Source organism: Pseudopipra pipra, chromosome 1, assembly GCF_036250125.1.
Source record: "Pseudopipra pipra isolate bDixPip1 chromosome 1, bDixPip1.hap1, whole genome shotgun sequence".
Taxonomy (NCBI): domain Eukaryota; kingdom Metazoa; phylum Chordata; class Aves; order Passeriformes; family Pipridae; genus Pseudopipra; species Pseudopipra pipra.
Window position 1 is genome coordinate 19,966,094 of NC_087549.1, and position 21,222 is coordinate 19,987,315.

At 34.4% G+C, this 21,222-nt stretch overlaps 1 protein-coding gene across 22 annotated transcripts in view; it reads right to left on the reverse strand.

Moving 5' to 3' along the window:
• Nucleotides 1–21,222, reverse strand: part of RIMS2 (regulating synaptic membrane exocytosis 2) — a 451,223-nt gene that overhangs the window by 93,524 nt on the left and 336,477 nt on the right. For 6 of the 22 annotated variants that reach the window (XM_064646998.1, XM_064647007.1, XM_064647048.1 and 3 more), the window contains 2 exons: nucleotides 15,734–15,766; nucleotides 781–881 (listed from right to left, as the gene is read on the reverse strand). The exons of 10 other annotated variants lie outside the window; for them this stretch is intronic. In XM_064646998.1, the coding sequence (XP_064503068.1) occupies nucleotides 781–881; nucleotides 15,734–15,766 (134 nt within the window). Of the gene's footprint in view, nucleotides 1–780; nucleotides 882–5,592; nucleotides 5,629–15,733; nucleotides 15,767–21,222 lie in introns of all 22 variants that reach the window. 6 more of the 22 variants (XM_064647024.1, XM_064647032.1, XM_064647015.1 and 3 more) reach the window with 2 other exon arrangements.

A 21,222-nucleotide genomic window follows, 5' to 3' on the forward strand; every position in this document is an offset into this window, starting at 1 on the left:
CTCATTTTACAGCAGCTTTGCCAATACTGGGAGCAAGGAACTATACCCTGAAAATAAAAGTCTAAAACAGACTTCTCTTCCTCAACCCGCTTTTATAGGTCAGAAGTCTCGTGTTTTCCACTTACGATCTGACCTCAATTAATGAAGTCTTTCAGAGGACACTAAATTATTTTTGCATAATAGAAGTTTAAATTGAAAATATCTTGATTATTTTAATTAACACAGTCTATATGACATGACCCTGTTCCAGATAGCAGGAAATTTTGGACAGTATATTTAAGGTTATATTACTACATAGAGATTCAGCTTCTTGGAAAACTGCCACATCTGGGGGGAAAGCTTTTGTTGGTGTATAAAATACCTTTCCAAGTGCTAATTGTAACAAGTAACTAACGCTGCATCTTCCAGTTTTCAATAGATCAAAAAAACTCTTTGTTCAACTATGTGAAAGCCATGAACAAGTTTCAATAGGGTTCATTCCATCTGTCACTCAAAAAACATCTTTTTTACTTCTCTTTGAGTTTTTAAATCATGGAACTATTGTTCCTTTCAATGGATATTTACACTGCCTATTTCATTTGCTTTAACTTAGTCTTCTTAAATTTTAATAATCAAGAACACTGTGTATTGTTTTGCTGCACATTTCCAAAAATTTTATTATAGACACACAAGAAACTTTTACTGAAGAAAAAACCTGCCACTCATCTATTACTTTCTAAAAGGATGTTGGATATTTCAGTTTAGTATATTTTGTCGCTTTTCAAAACAAAACTCCCTTGCCTTAGAATGATAATCTTGTTCCAGCCTGGAATCTGATCCTGCTACCTGTTTGTACTTGCTCATTTTCATTTGGCGATTCCTTTCTTCTACATCCATTGCACCTGTTAAGTTAAAAAAAAAAAAAAAAGGAAATAAATACACAAGCAGTCCTCAATTCCAAGGTTAAAATTATATTTATGGAAGTTTTAACAAAAAGAGATGAAATTTGATTTACTTAAATTCTGTGTATATAATTTTAATTTCTGAAGTACAATGTTGCAGAAAACTAAAAAGTTGTAACAGGAGGAAAATATCAGATAAGTATTTCAGCAGTCTTAATAAATGTCGTATTATCTACACAATTCAAATGAAAACAACTTTGTGGAAAACTAAATATAAATGGAACACAATGCTTCCACAGAATATAACTTTATTATTTCAAAAATAATTAAGAGAAATTGAGTCTTTCATTTAATAAAAAGGAATGCAAAGACAACTTGCTTATTTGGGTGCAGATCCTGCTTCTGCATTTACTATAATGTGACATACCAAATTACTAGTCAAGTGACCACTACAGACTAGCAGACCTTCTGTTTACTATTGCAGCATATTCTTGGTATGCTCAAAACTATTTAAAGATGTCTAAAAGAATCTTAAAGAGCCACCCAGTGGCATCATTGTATTATGTTCTAAAGACACACAATTTCAAGAATGATTTCAGGATTCATTCTTGGATCAAATATGTGATTAGTTCCAGTCAGAGATGGGTTCTTACTACATGACTCAGGCAGCAGCTGGTTTCAACCAGCTGGTACTGTAACACCACGATTTACTTTGTAAAATAATAAGGAGGTGCCAAAGCTGAGGTGGAAAACTGAGAAGCAGAAAAAAAAGAGGAAGGCAACCACTCAGAAAAGATTTTCAAACAAAATATAGGTAGTGATTATACACACACAGGTTTGATTCTTTTCCATTTTAACATGGTATAAGTCAAGAATAGTTCATTATGCACTGAATGCTAAAACGTACTCATTTTGACTGACATTGCCTTAAACTTTTCATAATTTTAACACAAAACTTATTTAGGATTAAAATTTTAGAATCCCACTAGTCATAAATGGAAGTTTCTGTATATTATATGCACTGAACAATCTGGACTGTATATATGGAACTGAGATAGGAGTATTATACTTCAGTGTACTAAATAAATAAATACTGATTTAAACTCTAAGCCTCAGTTGCAAGTCACAATCTAATAGTAAAGTGGGGCTCTGCACAGGACCTATGCAGGGCCTCTGAGCCTTGTGTTGTCTTTCTTGAGAACAGTAAAGGTAGTAGCAAATACTATGAGATCTGCCAGGTAAATGTTGGGGCACTTCATAGGAAATCTGAAAGGAGAGAAGGTGAAAGAAAGTGGGAATGCAAAAAGACTAAATTGTACTGTTCCCTATAAACTCTCTGGCTTCTGATTTTTGTATTCTAACTCCACATCCTTATTCCCCACAACAACATGAATGAAAAGATTCTAAGAGAAATTAAAATAAAGAAAAATTAATTAGAAAGAAGAAATGGTATTTTATAGGGAGAAATAAAATAGAAAGGAGAGCAGCAAATGAAAATTCCTCAAATAAAATACATCTAGTTTTTCCTATCACAATTTTCCTCAACTATTATACGCCCCATAGCAGCATTTGTCAATTTATTGTAAAGATGAAGTGACTTTTTTAGGATGTCATTTTAAAAGCTCTAAAGATATATTTTTTTCTCTTGAAAAAAAAACAACAAACTTTACACTGGAAAATGATATTTTCTTTTTTCAATGACAGAAGTAACATATAAGGTGTTACGTCTGCTCAAAGAAAGAAGTCATCTTTTGCTTTTTTTGTTATTTTGTCATAACATTCTGCAAATCCACTTGGCATTTTTCAGTAATGTAAAGAAAGGAGATATTTTTTGCAAAATAGAAATATTGTCAATTTTTCTTCTGTTTTCTTATGAAATCATTGCATACATTTTTTTTTTGCCAAACATCCTGCTAAATTTCAGGAAATTACAAGAAGTGATGAAATAGCACTTCTTGATCGTAAATTAGAAATTTCACAATTACTTGAGAAAATATCCATTCTTATCTATGTTCAGCTGGCAAAGTGAAAGCTAGATTTTCAGAAATCCAATTGCCTACAATATGCAAAACCCAGCACTCTGAAAGATACCATTCAAAAGAGGAGCATAACATGTAAGACCTTGGTGAGACCTCTGCAGCAAAACAAGCAAAATTTGTGCTTTATTTTTGTCTAGGAGAAAAACAAGACAGAAGAATTTTGAAAAAACATTGTTCTATTCCCATAAAATCTTATTAAAGGAAAATCTAACTTGCTTTGCATTTTTGAAACTGTCTTTAACAAGTGAGTGGATTCAGTTATATGCAAAAAAGAGGAAAACCTGAGGGCAGTGGAAAGTTCATAATGCAGAAGATCAGCTCTGGTTCTGCTGTACAAGGAACTGCCATGCAGAAAGTGTGCAGGGTTCCTGGCTGCCACGGGCTGATCTCACCATAACTTAAGCCAGATGGCAGTAGGAAAGGTTGAGAGAATGTCATGGCACTACCCATTCATGTGGTCCATGTTGCACTAAATGGTGCAAATGCAGGGCTGTCATCTTCTCCACTTCTGCTGGCAAATCTATACCTGCTGAAACCTATGTGAGGGCGTCTAGCAGAAGCAGAAAATTCTTCTAGAGTTCAGTAACTCCCTGTGTACTTTCAGCTTTTAACATGAGTTTAGTAACCAAGACTGAACATCAGTCCTATCCTAAGGACTTCACTGTAATCAGGAGCTGTTTATAGAGCATGTGTAGATAAACCAGAACTAGCCTGAATCTAACCATTAGGTATCCACGGTGGCAAAAATGTAGGAGCATAAGTCTTCGTATGTCTGAATAACACGAGGGCTGACTGAGCCCTCGTGTTATTCAGATCCTTAGCTAGAGCCCAGCACAACATTTTCAGGACTACAGAGTCTGACACTAGAAAAAGTAAAGCTACTTCTGATATATTGATCTACTGCCATGATGTACCAAAGTACAAATTTTGGCCAGGCAAAATGAGTTCATTTGTACATTTCTACCTTAACTTCCTTCTGGAATTTTGCTTCTAAACAGTAGCTGTACCTCCAACAGAAATATCCAATGAGACACTCGAATGTCAGCCATAGGAACACAAAAAATAAAAAAGACTGAATGGAAGAAAAAAGTCTGGTGTTGCTCACCAAACATAACTGGGATAATTGCACTGTAGGCAATATGTTGGAGTTTTGCTTATTTTGAATAACTCCAACATTAGAGAGCCATGGCCTGAAGGTTGGTACAGTGGAGTTTTCATGGGCACAGGGAAATTCCTGGCTGACAGAGCCAGCTGCTGATTCATTATTAGCCATTCTCCGTCTTTTCAGAAAAGAGTGTGCTGAGGGAAAGCAGCATAACTACAGTGTAAAGACAGTCCTGAAATGCCAGAGTAAGACACCCAAATATTGTGCACAGCAGCCCTGTAACCTGCCCTCAGATCCACAAGAACTGTAGTTAGAGACTAAGTTGTGCCAGAGCTTAGCTCTAGTGACCACTGTAAATTAAACCTTAGGCCATATGAATTGGACTTTGACCTTTGTTTTTATCTATGGAAATGTAACCAGTAGACAAAGGATTATAACTACAACTTTAGCTACAGGATATCCTATAACAAAAGAAAGGGAAATGTCTCAAGACACAGACAAAAAGGGTGCCTGCAGGTACTGGAATCACTGCTCCAGCTTCAAATAAAAACCATTATTTTCATGTTTTAGCTTGAAAATAAGATAAGATTCAGCTACTTCACCATTAAAGCTTTCCTCATAACTGAAAACTGAATATTTGTTTCATGCTAAAAATTTTAAAGGGCTATAATCAGTAATTTGGTTCATACCTAACTTTTTCTGACCTCAGCTGCTCAGGGATCACAGTTTTACAAGGAGATAAGCAATCTCTCAATTCAGCCTGGAGCTAAAGACTGTTATTTGCTCTTCAGGTAAGATACTGGTTACTCTCTAGGGTAGGTAAGACACTTCAGTTGATAGCCTGTGATCCATAGCAGAGACAAAAGGGACAACAAACTGGCCTTATTCCCCAGCTTAGCTGAAGGCAAACCTATGTATTTAAAAAATAAATACAGCTGGGACTTCTGTTCTTCCATTCTTTCTTTTGTTGCCTTCTGGTGGGAGTTATTAAAGCATTCTGGTTCCTATAGATGCTGATGATAGTGATGTGTTTGGAGGAGTTTGCTGTACAGTGAGGCTTCTGGGGCACAGAGGGTAAAAGGGAAACTGGTGTATGGAAGTAGAGTGTATTAGGATAGATTGAGTTTTGGAGACATATAGACAAAAGGGATACAAAATTTGGGAGGAATAGCCACTCAGGCAAGAGAAAAAACTAGCAATGAAGGGACAAAATAAAGACTGAGATTCTGGAAATCAGAAACCTGTAACAGAGAAGAAAAAGGAGGTGTGAGCTGAGCACACCGTGTCTGGAGAGGGAAGAACAGAACAGAAATCTTAAAGTGTACGACAGCCTTCTTTAGTTGGTTCTGGTTTCTTCTTCCCATTTCTCACCCTAATTTGACTCCACTAAAAAAGCAAAGGAAATACATTTGGGAAAATTTGGGAAAATTTCAAAATTTGTCTATTTTGAAATCCCAAAAATATATCAAAATTGTGATCCAACTCTATTCTACACATTTGTTTAAACATAATAGATCAAAGAACTTAAGGGCAAAACCACAAAAATATTTTGAATAAGTCACCCTACCTGTATCCCCATTCTCTGGATCTGCTTTCTTTTCTTCTATAAACAAATGAAAGCAATATGTAAAACAAAAAGAGGGGGAGAGAGAAAATGCAGAAATAATAATAAAAGTAATATAAATCATGCATTAAAAAAAGAAAAATAATAAAGCCCATCAAATTAATTTAACTTAATGAGTTTAGTCAACCAACCAAGTATGGTGCTCTACATCCAGAGGCATATTCACTGCATGCTAGTGTATACATTTGTGCACTCTTATTGAACATTTACTGAAGGGAACCCATGGATATTTTGTGCACTTCCAGAATCATTAACACACTCAACAATGAGGGAGCTAGGAAGGTGTTAGATATAGCTATGTTACAGTTTCCTTGATTGGGATGACACAAAAATAAACATAGGAAATTTGCTTGTGCTGTATGTTTTATACAGTGCACGCACGAGATACAGTCTAATGGTTCAGGCATAAAAATTGAATGTATCAGAATGGCTTTCAGTAATTATTTAAAGCTTCATTGGTTTAATCAATTTTCATAGCCTCTACAGGTTAAAAGGTTTAATAATGACATTACCACAGCTTGTCTTAGAGTTAAAAATTATGAAGACCAAAAGACACTAACATCAATACTCAGAACTCAGTTCATGCACTTTAATTCAGCTGACTGATGCCAACAAATACTCTGAATGCATATCAAAGGTTGTAAATCGCTCAGGGTATTCCTCTGTCACAAAGAAATGAAAATACATTGGATCCCTATCAAATAATTTGGCAGCTCATAAATAATCTGAAATCCAAGTTTGGTAATTAATGCAAAAGAATTTTAAGCCAAATGAAATTTACTTTAATTAGAAATACATTAACTTTTAGATAGACTCTGGATTTTTTTTCAAAATTATATTAAATTCAATTAAAACAGCCCCATAGATATGGAGCAACAGCCTCCAAGCTACATACCAAAAATAGCATGCATTATTAGAACTAAATATTTTTCCAGAATTATTGGTCATGGAGGATAACTGACAAAATTATGATCTATTTTACAGCACACAGACTGAACAGAAATAGGTGTTATATTTTAAGGAAATACCATTTCGTAAATGAGTATTGAAGCAGAGGATGAAGTCATCCTCAGAGAGAAATCATATCGGAGCAAGGTAGAAATGTAAGAAAGAAAAATGTGCTCCTGCAGAGAGCATAAATAATGGACCACACTTTGACAGGATCTTGCTTCCCATTATGCATGGGATCAAGGTTATTGTTCTGCTGGCAATTTCTAGTGAAACTATTAGAAAAATTAATGGGAAAGAGATATGGGAAGTCATGAACCTACACTTTTGGAAATCAGTGCCGATACTACCCTATGTGAATTGTGGAAAATGCTAGGAAAACAGCAGAAAGAGAGTAATACTTATGTTTGCTTTTCAAACATTCAATTTTTTAAAATTTTTTTTAGTTTCTCTCATCAATATAAAATCCACAAATACATCTTCTACTGCCTCATTACTTTCTAAAGAGAAAGCAATTTGATAGCAAAACCATTGATCCAACACAATGCACAATAGGTGAAAGTGAAGTAAGTCATTAAAAAACCCTTGAGCTCAGAGAGAATGATAAGTTATTCCATATGCATAGTGAAATCTTTATTTTGCCTAAATATTATCTTAATACAGAAATCTTATACTATATAGGATAATTATTTTTAAGATGCCTAAAAATCCATTCATCCTTATGTCTGGATGTCTTTCAAACATGAGTCTTTTAATAAATGCATTGTTAAAATAAAGAAGGCTGAAACGTGTCCAAATTTCAGTCATTATTACTCTGTGTTTAAAAAGTATATAGAAAAATACTTCCAAATGGAATTGTAGAAATGAATATCATAGTACTAGCAAAAAAAAATTTTATTAGATGCTTGAATTTTAAAAGTAATTGAAGTGATGTGACAAATCTCTACAATAAATAAATTCTTTAAATTTTTAAAAGAGAGGTCAGCATAGTGGATCCTACTCTCCAAACTGAGGCTTCAGTTGTACTGTGAAGAGTTGTCTGAAGAAGTACTAGAAAGAAGATTGAATTGAGAAGGATCTCACTTGGATAGGAAGTGGCAGAACTGAACAATATCTGTTTTGTCTATTGGCCAAGTAAAATACTAACTTCTCAACAGCAAAGATCACTGCAGCTATGGACCTAGTCATCACTTCTTAAAAGAATTCAGAGCAGGTTCAGGATGTTGATCCTAAAGTAATTAATGCTTTTGGTTATGTGTTCAAAACAAAAAAAGCTCTAAACAGCCTTAATGTCTTGTAACTACTGAAAACCAATAAATCATTATGAGTTTATTTTAAAATGTGTCAAACTGAATAATATCAAAGTCACCAGTCATTTCTAAAAAATCTCGATCTATTTTCATTTAATGATGCCTTCAGTATCATCACATTAGTCAATATTTTTCTACATTACTTAATTTAACTTTGGTTTACAAAATGAAAAGCATATACTGTATCCTGCGGTGTAATGATCTCAATTTAAGAACTAAAGTTTTTCAGAGCTAAACAATTTGGAGAAAAAAAATCAATGCTTTCATGAAGGAGACATTTCTGTACATCACAGAAAATAACTATATGTTTTCAGTTTAATCAGAATACACATAAATTTAAGTATATTGATGAAATATAGAGATGAATTTTAGAGACAGAGAGATTGAAATGCTGAAAGATTCCTCTCTCAAAACCTTCTTCCACCATCATAGTAGACATTGCTATTATAATGACCACTGACATTTTATAAAATAGTAGGGACAGGCAAGTTCCCATGCCCTTGAAATGGTCTATTATTTCTAACTGGTCCTAATATATCTGATAGATATCTAACAATGTAACATGTATCTGGAAGATTTAATGAATAGAAAGAACTCTGGCTAATCAAGAACCTCATCCAAGAGCTGACTTAGCAAGAACTAAACTTGATCTAAAATGTCTTTGATAAGCTATATTTTCTTGGAAATGCCTTAATTAGCTCTGATGTTTTGATCATCAGACTTCATTCACTTCACTCCAGGAACTCTCACAAAGCAGGGAGTCCAAGTGCCTTGGAACAGAGCATGCCCATTTCTGTACATGACCAAATAGAGTAACAGTTCCACAGAAGAAGCAGGATAGAACATGGTAGCATTGAGCAATTTCTCAAAAATTGCTGACTTCCTGGTGAGGATGAGGAGGAGCCTGCCTCTGCAGCCCTAAGGTTACAGCTGGAAGGTGCTGAGCTTTACAGTCTTCCTCACAGAATTTCTTCCTTCTCTCACAGCTGACTGCCCCAAACTTAGAGCTTGGTTCTCTCTTGAACTGTCTCCTCTCACCTGGGATCCAGATGAATGAGATTTGCATCAGTTGAACTGAGGCCTAAAATATATATTGACTTCCTTGCTTTGAATGAAAGAAATTGCAGCCTCCAGCGGCGGAAGATGTGCATCTCATTACAACAGTCAGATTTGCTTCTGAGTTTATGCAGAAGATAAGACAATGACTTAAATGGTTACATCTTTCTATTTTTCATACTTGCAAAAACTTAAAATCAGCAATATGACTAGAAAGTATATTTATAGAGTGGATAAATTAGCTTCTTAAGTGTTTTGTTGAAAAGTGAGTCTAATTTTTCAGGGTGGTGGAAATGGTTAAATGAAATTTTATTTTAAAAATCAAATATACGCATAGGACTCCAACTTCTGGTAAATGCTTTTAAAAATGCTAGTCAAATTTCTCACTAGAGATTTCTCTTGAAATATTATTAATGAGAATATAGGAAAATTAATTTTATACTAAAAAAAAAATCCCTGAAACAATATCACAGAATATTCTGAGCTGGAGGGGACACACAAGGATCATCGAAACCCTGGCCCTGCCCAGGACAGCCCCAAGAGTCACACCATGTGCCTGAGAGCACTGCTCAAACTTTTCTGTCAGGCTTGGTGCCGTGACCACTTCCCTGGGGAGCCTGTTCCAGTGCCCAAACATCTTCTGGGGAAGAACGTTTTTTTAATGTCCAACCTAAACGTCCTCAACACAATTTCAGGCCATTCCCTCGGGTTCTGTCACTGATCACCACAGAGAAGAGATCGGTGCCGGCCTCTCCTCTTCCACTCACAAGCAATTTGTAACTACAATGAGGTCTCCCCTCAGTCTCCTTCAGGCTGAACAGATCAAGTGACCTCAGTCGTTCCTTCTATGGCTTCCCCTCTAGTCCCTTCACCATCTTTGTAGCCCCATTATCAAATCAGGCAAAGGAAAGAAGATTGTCTCCTAAAAGCAAAATGAAAAAAGTGTGGAAGTATTTGCTTTGAACATCAAAACTTGCTAGTTAAAGGTCTTGTACTCAAAGGATTACATTTCCTCCTGTTTCATGAGCTATTCAATTCCAATTCTACCTCTAAGGAATTAGCTCTAAATTTGGTCATTCTGGCTGTCAACAGCGTGAAAAATAGAACTACCTAACTGCTAGGTTAGGCAAAATATCAGGTGATATGTGTGATACAAATAGTTATTGAACTTCACTCCAGGGCTTTATGCCCAATGTATGGCAAACAGAAAAAAGTTACTGTTGCAGCAAGCAAGGCCTTTCCAAGTCTGTGATCCACATCACAGTCTGAATGAAAAGAATATCATTGACACCCACAGAAACATGGACCGAGAAAAAAATAATTAAAGGCTGTTGAAGTGTTTTTGTATTATTGTTTAAATGTGACTGAAGTGTCAATTAGTGTCCTTAAAAGGGCATGCTCAAAGGAAGATCATTTCAGTTAGCCAGCTTCCCAGTGGGGAGCATGCCTTCACATTCATGTTTTCCATTTGAGAATGACTTGATGGCTTTTTTGTTTTGGCTTTTTTTCTTGTTGGTTTCAAGCTTGACACACTAAACAAAGACTGAAACCCGGGGGACATTTCTCACCACTTAAACAAATTTTTATCACAATGCTCATAGCATGTTAAGAATGTTACTTTGGATTATTTGCAGAATACATGGCACTGTTTAGTAAAAGAATTGAATAAGGTGGTGTGGTGATCTAAGCTGGGAAGTTAAAGAATCTCTACAATCATGCGTTCATGAATTGACAGGGTCAGCTCAGATCTTCACTAAGGATAGATCAGTGCAAATGGTAAAGGACAAAGATCATTTGAAGAAAGCCAGGAAGTTCTATTTTGCATGGTTTTTACACTAATGATTAACTATGAGCAGCTCTTTTCTATGGTGCGTAGATCCTTTTCCAAAGTGATTTTTGGAGGGTAGCCTGTGACATTTTTCCATGTTGCTCATACAAAGGTGTACATACATTTTGGTGGCCTTTGTAAAATACTGAGCCCCACGCAGTAAAAGGAAGGAAGAAGCAGTAAGTCAAAAATTAGCTAAAAAGCCCTTCCTTTTGCTTTTCCCCAGAATTCTGGTGCATCCTCCCTATATGAATGATAGGATTTTGAAAGTGTAAAAGAAAAATATCTGAGTGGTCAGTAGGCCATGAGTACAGGATGTAGGCCACAGGCTTACATCCTGTACTCATAAAAATCCATTCAGATTGGTCACACTATAAATGCTGCAGTCTTCAGGAAAGCCTGAGCAGAGCCTTATTGTTAAGCTTTCCAACATCCTGTTTGCCAAGCATGCAAGGTCCTCAGAATTCCCACCACTGGTATATTCCACATAACCAGAGAATATTTCACATTGTGATACAGCCAATTAAAAACATAGGAATAAACTCTTGATGATAACTATGCCTCTGCTTTCCGAAAAGCAAACAGGTATTCATAGAGATCCCTCAGCCATCCTAAGAATGCAAGACATCTTCATCAGCACCTTAGTAACTAGAAAGATGGTCAAAGCTTTAACCAAAAAACATGAAACCAACAGTGGTGTGTGCATCTGCATTTAGGACTCAGGAGAATGACAAATTAAGCTACCAAAATTTTACCAATGAAAAACTACATATGTAGCGCTACTCTGTCTTTTGCGCAATTATGCTGTCATTTTAAATTACATCATCTGATATTTTTACTATTTTATCTTCAGAAGACTGAAGATCAGACTTTATTTATTTGGTTTAGTACAGATGGCTACTTTGAGGGTTGGATTTGGAGGCCCTTGGTTTCTGGTTTTAATTTTAAACAAAATTAAAAATAAGGACAAAGAACCTCCCCACCATCCAGTATGATACCTCTATTACCATGCTAAATACCTTTAAAATGAATTTGGAGTTTACCCTTTGGGTTTTGTTGTCCAAATACAGATTTAGATGCTTTAAATGTCTCTTTCAGAGTCTAAGGCATCAGATTTTAAACGTGCCTGTCAAACTAAATATCGTAGACATGTTCAGAGATGCACAAGTAATTTAATCATATTTGTGCTAAAATGTTACAAATTCCACCCAGAAATGTTTTTTCAACATAAGGAAGACGAAAACAGAACAAAGCACCATCCTGCCCTTTAAAGGAAAGTGTGTCACTCAATACTGATTATAACAATAACTCAAAAGCAGAGGGGTGTCATATTCTGTTTGTGAAGGATACCACAGTAGACCCACTCTTGGAAGGCTTGAAAAGCCTCTTGTGGTACTGTAAGATAGGAATGCATTCATATAATTGTGCTCCTTGTTTTCTATTGAAGTTGATCTCTTAAACCCTCTCAACTGTACCTATTTTTTTGGTCTTTGCTTTCCCCAACAGTTTATTTACCAGACCTTTCCACTGTTTGGCCCTCCACTGTCCAGGTCTACGAGCTCTTCCGATTTGGTCACTCATCTTCGATAGGTTTTGTTAGGTTTTGTAGGCTTCATTTCCAGCAATCATGTTATTACAAAAAAACTTCATAACAAAGCACAGAAAAACCCCCATACTTCAAAGTCCTCATCTATTTGAATTTCCTTCTGAAAGCTAACAAAATAATCAATTCTTTGTGTGCTCCTAACACGACAGTTTGGCTCCAGATGTTGCAGAAAAGAACATTAATATCTATTTCCCTGACTTTCATGGCCCTTTAGAAGTGGAACTGTCCCCACTACTTTATCTTCTAACTCCTATGCACCTTAGAAAGAAGCAACAACTGGCCATCACTACTTCACCCCTTTTCATCCTGGGATAAACCTAGAATTAATTACCTAGCACTATTTCTCCTGCATGTACACTGACTACTTTAAACTGTCATGGATCAGCCTTTCCATAGTTTTGGTGATCAAATTTTGGGCAGTTTACTCACATCTGAGTCAACTCATATCTAGGCCTAGATTAATTTTGCAAGGCTAAAAATGTTTTCTGTATTTCCTATGTTTGAAGAACAGTGTTACTCGCAATTACAAGTAATTTTTGGCAAATGATAACTGGTTGGTCTGAACCATCTTACTGATGAGAATAAAGATGTCTTCTTCAGGCAGGGCCTTAATTCCATTTCTCGTACTGAATACATAGGAAGGTGAACAGGCAGACATCTCCCCAACACTTTTCACTGTATGTAAATATCACAATATCTAAACCTATGAAACACAATATTTTCCAACATATGATTTAAAAAAGAAATCTAAAAAAACCCCTGCTTTGCAAAGCTCCTCCTTTACCCAAGAAAAACGGGGTTTTGTCTTTAAGGATGATATCAAGCTCTACTGCTGTCAGATAACAAAATTTATAATAAAATATTTTGCTTGTTAGCTTTCTGAACTTGCTTTTGTTCTTGAAATATGCAGCATAAGCTTTGCATGTGCTTTCATATAACTTTTCAGTAAGAACCTAGATATTTTTTAAGAAATAAAATTTTCTCATTTTTGCAATTAGAGATTATAATATCCACAGAGAGGAAATGGTAATATTTTTTTTCAATACAATTGTCACATATTCAGATATTTAACCTTCTCAACATCACTTGATGTAATAACACCTTAAATCAACAGCTAATCCTTTAATTCACATGAATGTTTGGTAGCATGATAAATAAGGTGAAACTAATTTCCTAATGCCTTTTGCAACCAGACATGCCTATCTTGTATTGGCCTTTTTAGCCACCAACGTGCTTGCAACAAACATGGGTAGAGCCCGTCCCAAATCTTCGTTCCCGAAGCCCAGCCATGATGAATTTCCTAATGAAACCTGTAAATGGGTAATCCTAGTTCAACACTTCTTAAAGCAAATTCTAAAGCAATGGGAAAACACCTGGTTCTAAAGGTATGCCTTTGAAATGTCACCCTGTCTTTTTAGCTGTGCTCAAAGTGCCTTCTACTGAAATGTGTAAGTTACTTTGTTACTGAGGTAAAACATGTAAGAGTGCCCATTTCAAATGTACATTTGAAAATATGTTACTATACACAAAACAATTTTCTCCTGAGTTTAAGGGCAGTAATAACAACTTTTGCAACTGCAGCGCTGATCATGCTTTTGCATTTGTGTGCTAGACAATTAAATTCATTAGTGCCTCATACATTTACTTAACACTCTGAAATAAATAGTGTTTTGCAGAAGAGTATCTGAATTTCAATGTCAAAAAAAGTTAATCATACACGGGTATTGCCCACTCACACATGTTCAAGAAACATAGGTGGTAAAAATATGTGTTTTTTTCTGATACACTAGATACTATTATAAGGTCTGATTTCTTCCAACACCAGGAAAGATATGTACTGATTCCATGTTTTGATTCAATATATTGATTCAATCAATAACTCAGAGGCAGGTTCTTGAATAAGAAGGTCAACAACTTTCCTTTCTTTTATTATGAACAGATACGAAATGGGTCACCCAGTCATCTGATTTCATTTTTGTAATAAAAGAGACTTGCAGTCACTGCACAGGGACTGAGAAAGGATCACATGCACAAGATAAGTAAACACAGTCTTTCTACAGCATAATTTATTAATTCCTAATAGTAGTGGTTTACAAAAGAGAAAATCCAGAACACAATACTGTTTGTCTTTTCTATCCATACTTAACATTTTTTACCCTGTAATTTAAGCAATTTCTATCTTGAGATTTATTTAATAAGAAAACCACAGCAAATAACATCTGCAAGATTCTGTAAAGATAATCTCTGGCTCTGATTAGGACAAGATTAGTATGGAAGGTAAAAGTGAGTTCTGAAGGAGCCAGCCACAGTAGAGAAAAGACAAAAGTGTTTGACTAAATGTCACAAAAGTTTAATGGACCAGTCAATGTACCCCAACACTTCCACAGATTTTTGAACCTAAATTGCATTTAAGTGGTTTCTCTAATTTGTTGGGATAATAGCAGAGGCACAAGAAATTAATTAAAGCTTTGACACGATAACTGTAAGATTTAAATTTTATAGATGAACTTAATAACTTAAATATGGGGAATTTCATTGTTGTTCTACATACCCCAACTGAATGAGCAGGGAAATGTGAACAACTATTGCATTTTAAGAGCTAGGATGCTTTGCTGGATGTTAGTTCTCTGCCAGTAGTATAAAGTACATAGAAAATTCAATAAAATGGCAGATGAAAATTTTATATGAAAGAAGAAATCATAAATAATGCACAATATGACATAAAATCCTCATACAGCTAAATTAGAGCTCCTTCAATGTATTTAGGGCCTTCTTGCTCTCATGTTATCATAACCTTATGTTTTACATAAAAACTGAAGTAGTTTTTATTCAAAGAAATTAATTTCAAACTAAGTTTGAAATTTCAGTGCCTGGAATTTAACTTACTAAAATTATTCAGTTTTGAAATTATATCCTCCCCAGGGTCAAAAATAACTAGTTATATAAGAGTTTCTGCAGTTTTTGTAGCAGATGCAAATGCAAAGATAAAACAAATTATAGCTTATTTTCATGTGCTAGTTGGAAGCTTAAAAGCTAATTTATAGATAATTGAGACAGGAATAAGAACTGATATGATAGAAATCAAATCAGTTTAAAGTCTTAAGGTATGGCATATGCGTCATCAGTTACCTTTTATCACTTTTTATAGAGTACATAGTTTATAGGTGATAAAAATTACATAAGCATCTTAACCTTAAGTTCTTACAGCTTGCCAATATTTTGCCAATTTATTGAGGGGGAAGAGAGGGAAAAGTATGTGAGGTGAGCTGTGATAAAATCTATAGAAAAGGTAAAATGAAAAAAATAACACAGAGAAAAGCAGTAGAAGAGACAGACCTGAGTTTCTTCTCCTTGATGATTCCGCTTCTTCTGTGATCACATCGTGTAATGTACAGACATAGACAAAGGAGATGGGCGTGAGAGGATGTATTCAGAAGGTTAAAACTGACACTGAGGGAAAGGGCCAAAGATTGTTTTAGAGAGAAGTCTGCAGAGCAGAGTTAGTAAGTGGGGAAAAAAAATAACAGACACTAGAAGAAAAAAAGAAAGCTGAGGAAGAAGTGGTTAAACTACTGTTGTTGGAAAAGAACAGTAAAGACAGAGTTAGTAGAGGAGCTGAGGAAATAATAAAAGTTATAACTGACAGCAAAGTCAATCCTTGCAATGAAGCTGAAGAAAAAGCTGGATAGTAAAAGGTATATTAACTAGAATAAATACTTTTGTTCATGACTGTTCAACTTTTTTGAATATTATCTATTTTAATGCAAGTATTATTTTTCTTTTTCAAGTATTGAGCACTCAGTTTAATGTCACCAATGGGACGTCCATTACTAGATTTTTCATTATTAAATTATTATAATTTATGCTGAAAGTATGCAAAGCAAAAGACAGATTTTTTTTTTTTTTTCCAAAAGTATGTACAAGCTCAGAAATTTCAGAATCCACATAACACACTCTGGAAAGGACTGCATTATTGTAACACTCTGCCAAAGGCAAAATTATCAAGCCCAAAGTACAGAATGTGGGAAAAGAGACTGTGTAGCTATTAACTCTCATGGTCAATTCAGGACACTTTTTCAGAACCAAATGTTACTCTCATCTCACAGACATCTAAGTTACTGCAAATGCATGCAAGTTAAATGCCAAAGCAACTATCTCATTACTTACTTTATTACTTCACATTCAAAAACACACTGCTATTTCAGACATGGAGAACATCTGAGGGACAGTGTCATGCTCTGTACTGAAAATCTATTTGCAGTAAAAGAATGGGAGGAATTCATTTTGAAAAGTAAGAATAATTACAAAGAACTGTGAATCTACTCTTGCCAGGAGAACAAATGCTTTCTTCCAAAAATCATCAGAAATAGAAGAAAAAAAATCTATAAACTTAGCATGCAGTTTGTTAATGAGTCACAAACACTGCTCATAATTCATTAACACTGCAGATACTAGGTTAGTTCATACACCACAAAAAACAGCTATAATTGTGTCTGCATTTTAGAGTCAACATCGAGATAACATTGACAAAATGCAAAATTAGAATAATCAATATAAATCAACAGAGCTAAAGACAACACTAAATTTCATCTGATAACCATTATGTTCTATACTTAAACAATTTTATACTATAGCTGGTAGCTTATGTTTTCATCTACTTTTAAATGCCAGGACTGTACCAAAACTTTGTTGCAAAAACAAGAAGGTTGAAACATACATAATCAGAATGCATTTTTAGGCAATTAAATTTTCTTACAGGATGAACACACTTAAGTGCTATATATGAGATATGTAATATGAAAGCATAGCAGCCGTCAGTTTTGACCAAGGTTGAGCCAAGTTTTGACTAATAATGGCATATAAGTATCTTTCTATCTGGGCAACTATAATGAATCCATTGTATGAAATACAAATAAGCAAATACAAAGATATACTTCTCCATGGTGTGTTACAGCTCATATTAATGTTGTCTCACTATAATTGCTATAACTGTCAAATAAAAAAATAAATCATCATTAGCATCACCAAAACATGGCTAAAAGTACTTTAAAAGTTCTGAAAATGTTTTATATTACATATCTATAGCCCTGAAGTGGCACTCCTACTATAGCAAGCCTGTTATTAGGAAGTCTCTATCATGACCCCCATCTACTGTTTATTTTTTTTCAGTATCCATAGGAATGAGCAGCTTTGAGACATATAGTGCATTAACATAAATCCTTCTGTATAAATTTTCATAGCAAGTTTGGAATCCCCATATTTCCAAATTTGGAATATGCAGGTTTTCTAGCAATGTCAGTGGGACACGACTGAATAGCAGGGAAGTTCCCTTTGAATATTTTAGAATCAAATGACCAGTATTTGCATAGAAATCAGTCACATATACCTACACTTTTTTAAAATTGTATTTTTAAAAGCAAAGTATTTGTTATGGAAAAAGTATTTACACATCAAAGTGGCAAAAAAATCATTCTTAGTAACAAAGACTTTTCAGTTTTAGGTTTTTACTCATCGAACATATTAGAAGAATAATTCTAATAGAAGTCGGAGGAAAAAAAATAAGATAATAGATATCTTCTCACTGTAGATACCTGATCAGCTGATAACACATGTATTGAGATAAATGGATTATAATCTTTTTGCATTAACTGATAGAAATATTAATGAATTAGGAGAAGTTTTGGCATGGTAATGCACCACCTTTTTTTAATTAACAATGATAAGAAGGAAGTACTAATAGAGTAATTAATTTAGATACAATAGCACTTATTTTAATCAATTTTCTCCCAGTTAAGAAGCCATGTCATAAATCCCAAATAGTAGGTAGAAAATTCTATCTCTGTAGCTTTTAATCTACTAAATAGATCTTTGTTGATAGAAATACATTTCATGCAGAAATAAAACAATGACAGAAATTCTATTAAATTTACATCATATCAATAGCAGTCTTCATTTGAATAGTCATTGCTTTGCTGTGGAATTAGCATTTTTTGGATCAATTGTTCACCTTGATGTATGAGACTAGTACCTACAAGGGTATTATATGTAGATTTAGACACAAATGAAACTCTCAATAAATAAACTTATAAAGTAAATAAAAAACAGGTATTGCACTGTAAGTCTGAAAAATCCCCAGTACCATCTTTTTATCATGCTTTAATACAGAACTGTTCATTGTAAGTAATGTCACTCATTGAAGAGATGCATTTAGGAACTCAGTGTTCAAAAAAACTTCACATGGCAAATGCATCCATTGAAAATTCTTAGAGCAGCATAAGACAAAGAGATGTAAGTTAATTACTCTTGTTTTTCCCTCAAGGGTTTTCTTAATTTCAGTTTCATCTTATCCTAAAAAGCAAAGATCTTTCACTGCAGATATAGTCTCAGATTCGAAAAGCCTCATTTCTGGCCTCTTCACAAAATGAGATGTGCAATAGTACAGTCAAATAGACATTATCTTAGAACATGGAGGAGACTCTAAGACAGCCATGCTCCATGGAGTCTGCATGTTTCATAAATATATTCCATTAGGCTGGATGTGATTAGACATGAGGAACGACATAATGCATTTAACTTTCACGAAAGATGTTCCCTGACACCATTCAAACTCTGCAATGTTAAGGATACAAATAGAATAGATAGCAGTATAGCTAAGAGCACAAATATTGATTAAAATAAGATTTAGAGTGAAAGACTATTTTACTACATTAAGATGTGAATAAAATCAGTATATGTAATATATAATACTTTTTAATAACATAAAGCCACAACAGATACAGAGCCTGTCCCACATTTCTAAATTCTTTTAATGAGGTAATTCTCTACTAGTTAAATTAGTTCTTTATCTTAAAGTATATATCTGTATACACAAAATCTCAGCGGTATACTGGATGTATGCTGACATTTTTGCTCAAAAATATAGTCAGAGAATAAAGAAAATACAGGAAGACTAAAGCAATACATTTAATTATGCAATTACATAATATAGGCTGTATGTAATATAAGCTATATAAAAAATACAATAAATAAAAATAGTAAGTATGGAAAACGTGTTATTCCTACCCAAAGATAAGGACAGTAGAGAAGAAGGTAGAAAATAACATACAAGAAGAAATTGTAAATATTCTCAGTAGCATGAACTCTCTAAATCAAATGAAACCATGTAGACTGCATTATTTTTTCATAAGTCTCAAGAGATCAGGTAAATGAAGAATTCAGAGAGAGAGCTTTTATGATTTTGTTTCTCTGAATAAAGTTTACATTTTAATTTTATAAGGAGAGAAAAAATAAAATAGTAATATTTCAAAATCTTAATGAACTATAGTTACACATTGGATTGGAAATATTATGAATCCTGAAAAGAAAATTATATCTCTCTCTCTGTCCTACAATTACATTACCTTTTCCATCCTCATTTATTTCACATTTCTAACCATATATCCCTTTTCATAATTTTCAATCTATCATTCTTTCAATTCTGCCTACAAACTTCTTTTAAAATAAACACCACTTCATTTTGAATTATTTTTGACTACAGTTTTAATACTAAAACTTACTTCCTTGTAAACTAAAAATTTTAGTCACATTACAATTACTTTTGAAAGATTCTTTCTATGTACAGTCAAGCAATACTTCCACTCAGGAGAGGTATGTAAATGTTCCAGAGATAAAAACAGGCATGATTGATTCCCTTTAAACTGAAAGCCAAGTCTATCCATCTAAAGACTTACTATTTGTAAGCACACATTAACTTTGTATTTTCTCTTATGTTTAAGCTACCATTGCTGTGATTCCTTTAAAACTTTAATTTACTTCCATATTACAGAAATATATCTTTCCCTCCAAATAAGTACAGTCCATTTTTACCTCATTCCATTCTGAGATGTATAAAACCATTTCAACTATTCTGTCTCCTTTTGTTCACTCTTATTAAAATATGTCAGCACTTTACTATGGTTCTGTTCTTCAACTGCTCCTTAGAAATCCAAAGTGTCTGTGACAAAGTTGGATATTTGATGACACTACAATCTTTTCAACAGCCAGTGACAATGCAAGCATTACAAAATGGTTTCCAGATAATAACCATCAAACCTACTGTCTCAGTGTAGGAAAAACAGGGGAAAACCAACAGCATTTTCATTGCTATCTTATGAAGGCAGTTCCTGCATTACCTTTGTTATCTCTGGATGGAGACACAGTTTGATAGACTGCATTCAGCTTCCAAAACTTTGGACAGTGAGACCAACTGAACACTTCAGAAACAATTGACAGGTAACAGAAATAGGTATTGCTGCCATGGTACACTAAACCCTGTGTTTCTTCCCCTTTAAATTACCTTGACATGTTCAAGAGAGACTAGTGATGACACTAGATGAAAAGAATTGCTTTTTAAGAAAAACAGGATCCTACCTAGCCTTATCTCTATCGGTACAGGACACATTCTCTATGCATAGCCTGCTTCTTTTTCAACTTCTCTTCACACCTTACACACATGTAAAAATGTTTGCATGCTGTGCTTTTACTATTTTTTTTTTCTTTTCATTGACAAAGGAAATGTGGTTAAAGGACTAGAGTTTTATTCGCTTTCTTTCATATGCCAGCTCAGAGGCAGAGGTGGGTGCTCAAAGTAAAAACGCTTAATAACCTTAGATATGAACAAATAACTATTCCACAGGCTTTTTGATTCAGGGGTGTCCTGAGAATGCAGTATTCTCTGGCACTGGCTAAAGGAACAGCACATATGTTCAAAATACAGCTTGAATTTTTATGCTCTGCTTACCTATGATTCTGCAGTTTTACCCTTCCAATCCTTCAAAATCTTGGCA